We start from the raw sequence: 9,770 nt of genomic DNA, 5'->3' as shown, positions 1-9,770 counted from the left end.
GTATCTGCAGAAAACAAACATTCTGTCACAGTTCGCATTGTCAATTAGCTCGCTAATATTCGTTCACGTGAAACTTGTTTTTGTGCAGCTGGGGTCGCGGGCTAGGTCCTGTCAACTCGAATGACAGGCATATCACAGTTACCATATTGCATGCTACCAAGCTCGGGTGACAGCATAAACATACTATTCATTACCTTTATCATCCTCGTCGATTTTGAGTGCAACTGATATATACTCGAACGCTTGTTTGTGGAGATTCCGAATCTGCTCACTGGTGTCATCGTGGTCTTTGCAACTCCGATCATCCAGTGGTTTGGGTCTTGCCGCCATGGCGGCACGAGATGTCCGTTTGAAAAGCCAGATGAATATTCCACCAAACTTCAAAGCTACGAGTCTTGAAAAACTAAGAAACGCCAGTAATAGCGAGAGCATGTGGTACAAATGTTGACGTTTATAATGCGGCGGCACCTGATTGCAGGTGTCACCGTCGGGCGAGGGCCCCGTGTCGGCTGATCCCTTTTTCTTTCTGCCTCTTCCTCCGGTGGAACTCATTCACCTGGTTCGGAGTCGTCTCCATACCATAACTGACAACAATGTTGATGAATGCTGTGCTTGACAAAAGTCCCCGCAGCCTCAAAGTAGCACTATCAAGTTCAAATCCTCCGCTACACCTTCGGTTGTTGTGTTGGCCGCATTCACTCTGAAGCAAAGCGGAAGTGATTTCTGGGAAGGAAGGCAGCGCGATGACACGTGATCTGCAGCACGTACGTTTGCGTAGAAACCAACAACAAACATGGCAGACGGTGAGTGACTTGTCCATTTAACGCACATATTTTGTGCTTCTTCAAGCAATTTCGTGATATATTATGTCGTTTACCGTTTCCTTTCATCATCCTATATATGATAAGGTCATTTGCGGTGCAGTCCCACCGTTTGTTTCTAAGTGTATAGTGTAGTTTTCCTCAAGGATAGCATGGGAGCTAGCATGCACAAGGAGTTAGCCCATTGAATCCCGCCAGGTTAGAAATACAAGAGCGTTCATGCACCAGTCACTTGCATAGCTAACAAGCAGTGGTGGCATCTTGGCGAAGTTAGTGTACCTCAAACTTTCATGAAGAGCCATTCAAGACTTTGTTTTAAAATCACAAGAAATGAGCATGTTGTTTAGGACTACATGGCGTAATGGTCTATTTCTGCCTTCGTTACTAGCCACAGTTACCTCACCAACCAAGCTAGTCTGGTATGTTAACAGAAAACAGATCCTATCCTCAACACCGTCTGTCAATGTCCATTCACTGTGTTATGTCCACCATTGTTTTCCTTGTCCCTCAACATTTTCTCATTTTTAGATCACACAGACGCTGACCAGAGCATGGACAGCAGCACGCCGGTAGGAACACTGTTCATTCCACTACACTAAAATGAGTTCTGTTTGTGATGTGAGGTTGTGGTCCAACCCAACAACCTAGCACTACACTACCCATCAATACCCCAGTCGGATCTAATTCCGTTGATCGCCCTCGCCTTGTGTATGTGTATGTAGTAGCAAATTAGTTCCATCCTACCAATTGTTGCATGATATATCTTACACACTGGTGCTGCTGTGGTGTCTAGGTGGCTGAGAACCCTCAAGCAGAGTATGGGTTGACTGAGAACATTCAGGTGAGGTTTGGCAACACCTTCCGTGTTGCCTGATGATAATGATGCACAGATTCAGAGGGCCGGCAAGCTGTTTTCAGAGAGTACAAGACCGGTGTCACACAAAACAAAATTGTTGGTTTCTTTCTCCCAACAACAGGTCGACCAAATGTCAGACTCAGAACCCACAGTGATTTGTCAAGAATAAATGCCACCATCACTTTAAAGCGATGGTTCGGAGTAGAATCACCCTAATGCCATTTGAACCGTGACACCCATCCACCTTTACACCCGAAGTGTTTTCTGCCGCAGACTTACATCAACAGAGTTGCCGTGTTATTCGATGTTTATTCCGGTTAGCTTGACTCAAGCGCATATGGATACTGGGCACCGTCTCCAAACTTTCCCCACAAAAATAACATGTCATTACACCAAACTTCTGCAGTAGCACAAATATGGTCTGTACTCACGAAACGAAGCATTTGGAAGTTTGGAAATAGTCCAGGAGTTTAGTATTATCAACACAAGCTGAATAGCTTCTCTGCTGCTAAAGCTGTGCCAACGTTACTTCCGTCATATGAGACAAGCCCGTAAAAGTCTTCAACAAACTTCCAGACGAGAGTGTTAAAAAAGTTTTCACTGAATTGTGATTAAGGCTTATATTTTCAAGGCAATACTTAAAAGATATTTCAAATCTTACCTACTATCAATTAGACAAGGATTTTCGTTATCAATACTGATGCTGAATTCACTTTTCATTGTGCATATTATGAGCTTCGTTGAGGACTCTTACATGCTTGTCTTAGATGACGGAAGTAACGTTGGCGCAGCTTTAGCAGCAGAGAAGCTATTCGGCTTGTGTTGATAATAATAAACTCCTGGACTATTTCCAAACTTCCAAATGCTTCGTTTCGTGAGTACAGACCATATTTGTGCTACTGCAGAAGTTTGGTGTCATGACATGTTATTTTTGTGGGGAAAGTTTGGAGACGGTGCCCAGTATCCATATGCGCTTGAGTCAAGCTAACCGGAATAAACATCGAATAACACGGCAACTCTGTTGATGTAAGCCTGCGGCAGAAAACACTTCGGGTGTAAAGGTGGATGGGTGTCACGGTTCAAATGGCATTAGGGTGATTCTACTCCGAACCATCGCTTTAAAGGGACACTGTGTGAGATTTTTAGTTGCTTATTTTCAGAATTCATGCTACCCATTCACTAATGTTACCTTTTTCATGAATATTTACCACCACCATCAAATTCCAAGTATTCATTATGACTAGAAAACGTACAGTTTTCATACATGAAAAGGGGGATCTTCTCCATGGTTCGCCAATTTGAATTTCCATAAATAAAAAAAATTTACTTGGGTCATACTAGAAAATATCAGTTTATTACTTAGTAAACTATCATGAGTGTCAAATTTGGCAATAGCCAACCCAGTTTCAATGAGCAGCATAGTTGCAGCAGAGAGAGTAGAGAGAGAGAGGTTCCATTGGCCCATTGTTTCCTGGTTCTATTATGGCCCCCCTTAGGCAGACCTAGGCAGACCTAAGGACTGTTCTATTCATTGTAGGAGCATTATGACACGCCCCTTTAGGCAGACCGGAACCTGGTCGCGTTAGGTGCCTATAGAAACCTATTGTGTTGGCATATCTCTATAGAATATCTCTGGTTGCAGTACCTTTTTTGACCATTTCCTGCACAGTGTCCCTTTAAAAGTAGCCATGACCACCTATCACGGTGGTTTCTCACGTTGAAGTAACCACATACTTCCACTAACTGCATATTCAGACATATGTCTGAAAGGTTTGTGCGGATTTGATTTGGCATATGTTTTCGGATTTGGCAAATGTTCCGAACCAGGTCGCAAAAGCATCTGATTCTAATCAGCAAACTCTTCTTGGTTATGATGAGCTAATTGTTCGAATGATTTGTATTGGGAGTCTACGGCTTGTACTCTGTGAAGTCTCCATTGCCCACCTCTTATAGATGCAATTACTTAATTCAGCTATAGCTTATTCTTAACAAGTGTGTGATATATGGTATGCTACACTATGTACTGTCAGTCTGTCCTATGTATGTGTGTTTGCCCTAAGTATGTGTGTTTGCCCTAAGTATGTGTGGGCGCCCCCCATGAATGTGTGTGTGAGTGTGTACCATATGTATTTGTTGTTAATGTTACATGCCACCATTTCTGGAAATATACACTCATCTCACACCTCCCGTTGAGTTGAATCATTTGGGTTTTACCCTTTTATTCTGGCGTTCTCTGAGTCGTGTGATATTATTTCTAGAGACAAGCTAGCCGCTAGCCAACTGCTAGCTGGTTCCTTATGATTCAATTTTATATGCTAGCTTAGAGGTAGAAATTGTGTTTCCAGACACAGGGAACGGCTGGAAGTACAGGAGAAAGGTAAAACTCAAAAGTGGAGGTGGAAAATGAGCTTATTTCTGGAAAAGGTGGCGTGATCCTTTAAGTCTCCTCATGGGGTCTACCTCATTATCTAACCTCCTGTCCTCGCCTTGTGCTTGTGCTCTCGTCGTGCGGGGCAAGAGGTAATTGACGATAGCAGTTACTTTCATTCAGTATCTCGCCAAAGCAAAATTCAACTGTCATTTCCTCATTTGCAACCGGATTTTGAATGGGGAAAAGTCCACCAGAAGTGTTTAGGCTGACGGCGGAAATATTATTGTTTTCTCCACGGAAGTGGGGTGAACCATGAGGCGGCAAGCAAAAAGCGAGGACATGAGGTTAGAGAATGGGTTACCCTTTAAAGTCTCCTCATTGTACAGGATAGTAGAGAGCGAGAAGGGGCAGCGCGAGGAGATTCTGGGACATGCGGTAACTTTAAATCAGAACTGAGAAGATCTTAGTAGAGGGCAGACGTTCTGATTGTGTATAAGTTAAGTGTTTGTTGTCCAGCATGTGACTGTGAGAGGGTAGGAAATAAAGAAGACCCCAAAATGTATCTGTTGCCTCAGTCATCCTTTGAAGTGGCTACAACTCGCTATGCTATGCTATGCAATACTACAAGTATACTATGCTGTACTACTATACTATACTATGCTATGTTGTGCTTGCAGAGGATAGTGGAGAACGAGAAGGCGCACCACGAGAAGATGGCCAAGCAGAAGCTGGACCTGCAGACCCTACAGACGCTGCCCACGCGGGCCTACCTGGACCAGACCGTGGTGCCCATACTGCTGCAGGGGCTGTCTGTGCTCGCCAAGGAAAGGTGAGATACTAGGACTATCTTACGGAACACGTATGAATGGGCCCTTACACCCTACAGACACTGGGCATGCAGGCCTACCTGGACTAGACCATGGTGCCCACACTGCTCCAGGGGCTGTCGATGCTCGCCAAAAGAACCGACTACAATGTACCAACTCAATATAATAGCTTTCATTGTCAACATGCATAGTTCAATGTTAAATTGTTTTATGCTGTGTATTTATATGGAAAATGGCTGAAGCTACACCTTTACACCTGTTCAAGAAAGTCCTTCATCAATACACCTGCAGGTGCGAGGCAGGGAAACTTGGTCAAGGGTTCAAGTTCAGAAAACCCTGCCCAATGATTACTGTTCCTTTTTCTTTCTTGGAGCGAACCAGAAATTTAAAAAATAAAATAAAGATGTGCAGTGTTTTCAGAACTTTCATCTTCATTTACTAATTGGCTTGTTTTACGTCTTCCTATTTCAGACCCGCACAGCCTATCGAGTTTCTCGCCGCCTTTCTCCTGAAGAACAAGTCACAATTTGAAGATCGGAATTAACCACATGCACTGCAATTTGGATTATGAGGCCTGTAATAAAACTAAAGAAGACTGATCAGTAATTTTTGTTTGGTTGGTTGGTTGTTTTTTAATTGATGGAAGAAAAGTTTTTTTTTGTTTGTTTTTTTTTCCCCGGTTCTTTCCCGGCCTGTACGTAGTTTTTATTTTATTTCATTGAATTTAAATAAAATCCTGTTTTTTGAGAATTAATTCAATCTGTCAAGATTGTCATTTACAAGAGATGCACATGATGATGCCAACAAATTCAATGGAGACAGTGTTGTATAATACAGTTGAATAAATTTATTACATCGTAAAACACTGAAAATTATTACAAGACAGACCAAAAAAAAAAAAGAAAAGAAATTTCCCCCTACGTAGGACAACTTCATTTGCACCAAGTTACATGGTTGGATATAAAATCAATTAAAATATTACACCCTTTTTAATTACATTCTATAAAATATATATTTATATTCCTCTTCAATACAAAGTCTACATAACTCTCAAAGTTAAAGCAGTCAGTCCAAACAGCAAATTGTTATTCTGAGATACAGGGGTTCCTTCCATTCCGAATTCCTTCCTCGTGATATCAGTGGGTTCCAATTTCTAATTCCAAGTAGCTGATTAAGTGTGTATGTAGGCCAGGCTGTTAACTCAAGTGAGTAATGGTGGTAAACCTTCTAATAAAATGATCAAGCGTCTGCATTATCCTGGTAAAATAAACCCACACATATCTGCTATTAGTAGATTTACAACTTGTTTACTTGCCCAGATTTTGGTATAAAGTGAGAAGATCTTTGACTAAATTGTCTTTCTTGGAAAATTATCCTACTGAACCCAAAAATACCCTGTTTAGCTTCTCATAGCCTTCTCAGCAGCAAACCTGAATACAAGTTTCGGATGTTAAGGTGAGGGATGGGAGAAAGAACTAAAAAGAATAATAATAATATTGACACTGTCATTAATGTAACAGAATTTTTTTTTTTTAATTGTGAATCAAGTGGGTGCCTGCCTGGAATCTAACTTCACATGGACCTATCTTTCCATATACGACAAATAAGCACGCAGAGAGCAAGGTATAGTCCAAGTTTTGAGTACTTTTGACTTTTTGGGTATGCTTATTACTGGCATGAGGTAAATATTTACATTTAAATAAATACATATCCTTTCATAGCATGTCCCCAGTAGTGTACAGTAAACTACAAACAGATGTTAAATAAACCAGAAAACTGATGTTACGCTGCACTAGTTCCCCTTTTCTCTGAGAGACTTAAGGGACATAATGGGGCATCCATAGTCAACCCACCTTGATGCATACGAGTCCGAAAGGCTACCCATCCCTACACTTCAGCCACCAATATGCATCAACGCGTAGCATAACATGTCTCCCGAACTTTTAAATATTTGACATGCATTGTCATTGGCGGAGATACTTGCGTTATGACACGATGACTATGTAAACCCTGTTTACAAAGGTTGGGCAGTGTTGCCAGATGGAAAAAAGCTGAACTATCGTACCAAAACCTCAAAATTTGGGGCTTCAGGGATTAATTATCGTACACAAACCAAAGGTTTCAAGGTAACTGGACTGAAAGAAAACTCTGAAATTGTCGTACATCATGTGTTTTAGATCGTAGAGGACAAAATTATGGTATGAATACGATAATTACCATACATCTGGCAACACTGGTGATAGGACAATAGAAGTTTTATTTAAAATATTCCCTGACTTTGCCATGGATGTTATATCTCTACAAAGAAGAGGGTCATATCCAGACTGTCTTAGCTGTTACAGAGTATTCAGTAGTCACACGTCATAAGGGGTTTACTATATATATATTCATATAATGAAAATTTTACTTATCTGAAACTTGAAGTACTTCAATCAAGCCAGCTAATTCTTCCCAATTACAAAATAACCAAATAGGCTAGTATGGAGGTAGAGGTACTTTTAAAATGTCTTGTACAAGAAAACAATTCCCATTTAAATAAATTCAAGAGCTGACAAACTTCAAAGACTGCACTGCTGTTGTTTTACAATACACGAGTGTCTGGAAACAAGATCGTTGTGTTGCACTGGGTTACATTACGCAGTTACATCGAAATAACTTTTGCAGAACCAGTTGTAGCCACATCCAATTCAAAATACAATTAAAAGATTATGACAAGGGAAAAAAAAATGAGTGTATATATATATGGCACAAAAAAAATCTGTTTGTACTTCTGTTGTTGTTTTTTTTTCAGTAAAAGAAGTCAAGAATCCACTTTAGTGCTCCACACCAGTCAGGATTCAGATCCTTTTGTCTCAGTCCTCAAGTCCCAGAATCACACCATCATCACACTTTTTTTTGTTTAATTTAATTTAAAATATAAAAAATAAGAATTAAAAAATGCCACAATTCAGTAGAGGTGGTAAAAGAAAGGAGATGGGAGACAGGAGGTTGAGGGTTTGAGGGGGGGGTTGCGAGTCACAGTAAGCTACGAGACGAGATGAGAAGATGACCAACCAAGGCCTCGTGCAGACTCTTTGGGCTTCTCAGAATCAATTTCAACACTCACTCACTCTTTCACACACACACACACACACACACACATGCACGCACACCAAATGTGTTCACTGACGGATGGTGGTAGACAGCAGAGGGGAATCGGGTATGGTGTAGCAGGATCAAACCGCAAATGTAGAACTGGTTGGTGCAGAGTGTCCATCACACACACACACACGCACGCACGCACGCACGCACGCACGCCACACACACACACACACACACACACACACACACACACACTACGACCTTCTCAAAAGGTGAATACTAGTAGCTGGCCTTGAGAGTGGGAGGCAGACAGCAGGAAGGGGGTGCTTCAAAGGTCATAGGTCAAATGTAGAACTGGTTGGCGGCCAGGTTGTCCATGAAGGGCTTGACCAGGTTGTCCGTGGAGAAGTAGAAGACCAGGCCGAAGGTGATGGAGATGGGGAGGGCCGGCAGGGCCTTCTTGAAGATGGCCAGCAGGAGGAGGGTCAGGCACAGACCCTGAGAAAGAATTACAAATAATAACATTATAAATGGCATCAGAATGATAACATTACATTACATTACATTGCATTTGGCAGACGCTTTATAACCAAAGCGACTTTCAAAAGAGGACATAATCAAGCCAACATCACAAGCAAATACAAAGTGCGCAGGAGATATACAGAACAACAAGTGCAATTGCAAAGAGGGGTTAGTTTTTTTTTGTTTTTTTTTTTAATAAAGAGGAAATAACGAGTACACACACACACAAACACACACTCACAAACTAAACTAAACTAAACATCATGTCAGGAGTCTGCCCTGGGGCAAGGCCAGTTCAAGCATTAGTCTAGTAGATTCTCTCGAAAGAGGAATGTCTTTAGTTGTTTCATAGCATGAGGATAACATAGCATGAGGCTATTCTAATGGACGTCTTGAATATGGTCAACAGCAACAGCGTAAGGCACATACCCTGAGAAAGACATGGAGATAATGAAGAAAAAAGACCAAAAGACGTCATTAAGTTAATAATAAAGTTATTTTTCAAATGTTCTTCAGTTAATAACATAGCAAAAGATTATTTGCAATGACTAACAAGATCAGTGTTAGCCACAGACCCTGAGAAAGGCATACAAATATAAACAAATTTATGAATGGCATTATTTAAAACGTTATTTATAACCTTCAAATTATTTAAAGGTTATTAACCAGGCCTTCTTGAAAATGGCCAGTAGCAGTAGTGTCAGGCACGCAATAATAAGGAAAACGATAATAAGGTAAATGTGTCATATCAAAGATAATGTCATTAGAAGTCATTAGGGAGATTTATTTTTGTTTAGATTCAACAGCAGGTGTCCATCTTTTCATTGGCCATTTAATTTGAGTCAAATGAGCATTAGAGCATTACACAAAAAAACACAAAGTAAATCTTGCTGTGTCAAAGATTGACCAACAGAGGGGGCTGTACAGCAAGTTATATACGGCTCTGAGTTTTCTGCCATTAATGTATTTACCGTAGTAGTCTGGCTGTCGGTCCACGACAACAGGGTTGGTCAGTCTCAGAGACAGAAATCAATGAGCACCAACCAAATGACACAGCAGACTCAAAAAACAGTCAGTACTTATACGGTACTCTTGCAATACCCCATTCACAACTCAAAGAGAGGGTCTTTTATTTTGCAGAATCCATTCGTTTAATCTCTTCATTGTTTAAGCACAGGTTTTGAAGCAATACTGTACCATTTCAGGAAATAAGCTCATTTTACACTTCCCCTTGAGGTAAATGATTGGGTTTTACCTTTCTCCTGTACTTCCAGCTGTTCTCTGAGTCTGGC

The 9,770-nt window shown here is 41.0% G+C and overlaps 3 protein-coding genes across 8 annotated transcripts in view; 1 reads left to right on the top strand and 2 right to left on the bottom strand.

Moving 5' to 3' along the window:
- spast (spastin) overlaps positions 1–595 on the bottom strand; it is a 28,655-nt gene extending 28,060 nt beyond the window's left edge. For both annotated transcript variants that reach the window (XM_063199981.1, XM_063199982.1), the window contains exon 1: positions 195–595. In XM_063199981.1, coding sequence (XP_063056051.1) covers positions 195–552 — 358 coding nt within the window. In that variant the 5' untranslated portion in view covers positions 553–595. The remainder of the gene's footprint in view (positions 1–194) is intronic.
- A 101-nt stretch (positions 596–696) lies between these two features.
- Positions 697–5,629, top strand: dpy30 (dpy-30 histone methyltransferase complex regulatory subunit). Of its 4 annotated transcripts, none has more exons than XM_063199983.1 (5): positions 697–803; positions 1,350–1,390; positions 1,615–1,662; positions 4,726–4,877; positions 5,347–5,629. In XM_063199983.1, exons 1-5 carry the CDS (start codon positions 794–796, stop codon positions 5,417–5,419), a joined length of 324 nt encoding a protein of 107 aa, XP_063056053.1. In that variant the 5' UTR covers positions 697–793; the 3' UTR covers positions 5,420–5,629. The 4 variants fall into 4 exon arrangements, with proteins under 4 accessions (XP_063056053.1, XP_063056056.1, XP_063056055.1 ...); XM_063199985.1 differs by lacking the exon at positions 697–803 and adding an exon at positions 1,000–1,019; XM_063199984.1 differs by lacking the exon at positions 697–803 and adding an exon at positions 1,089–1,240.
- A 2,549-nt stretch (positions 5,630–8,178) lies between these two features.
- Positions 8,179–9,770, bottom strand: part of psen2 (presenilin 2) — a 30,241-nt gene continuing 28,649 nt past the window's right edge. For both annotated transcript variants that reach the window (XM_063212711.1, XM_063212651.1), the window contains exon 12: positions 8,179–8,454. In XM_063212711.1, coding sequence (XP_063068781.1) covers positions 8,299–8,454 — 156 coding nt within the window. In that variant the 3' untranslated portion in view covers positions 8,179–8,298. The remainder of the gene's footprint in view (positions 8,455–9,770) is intronic.

This window comes from Engraulis encrasicolus, chromosome 1 (genome assembly GCF_034702125.1).
Source record: "Engraulis encrasicolus isolate BLACKSEA-1 chromosome 1, IST_EnEncr_1.0, whole genome shotgun sequence".
Taxonomy (NCBI): domain Eukaryota; kingdom Metazoa; phylum Chordata; class Actinopteri; order Clupeiformes; family Engraulidae; genus Engraulis; species Engraulis encrasicolus.
This window is presented reverse-complemented; position numbering and strand designations above follow the sequence as displayed.

Excerpts from the sequence above, each read along its gene's own strand:
- dpy30 (XM_063199983.1), top strand. Across the intron at positions 1,391-1,614 it reads GCATGGACAGCAGCACGCCG|GTGGCTGAGAACCCTCAAGC; the intron begins GTAGGAACACTG and ends TGTGGTGTCTAG. Across the intron at positions 1,663-4,725 it reads GGTTGACTGAGAACATTCAG|AGGATAGTGGAGAACGAGAA; the intron begins GTGAGGTTTGGC and ends TTGTGCTTGCAG.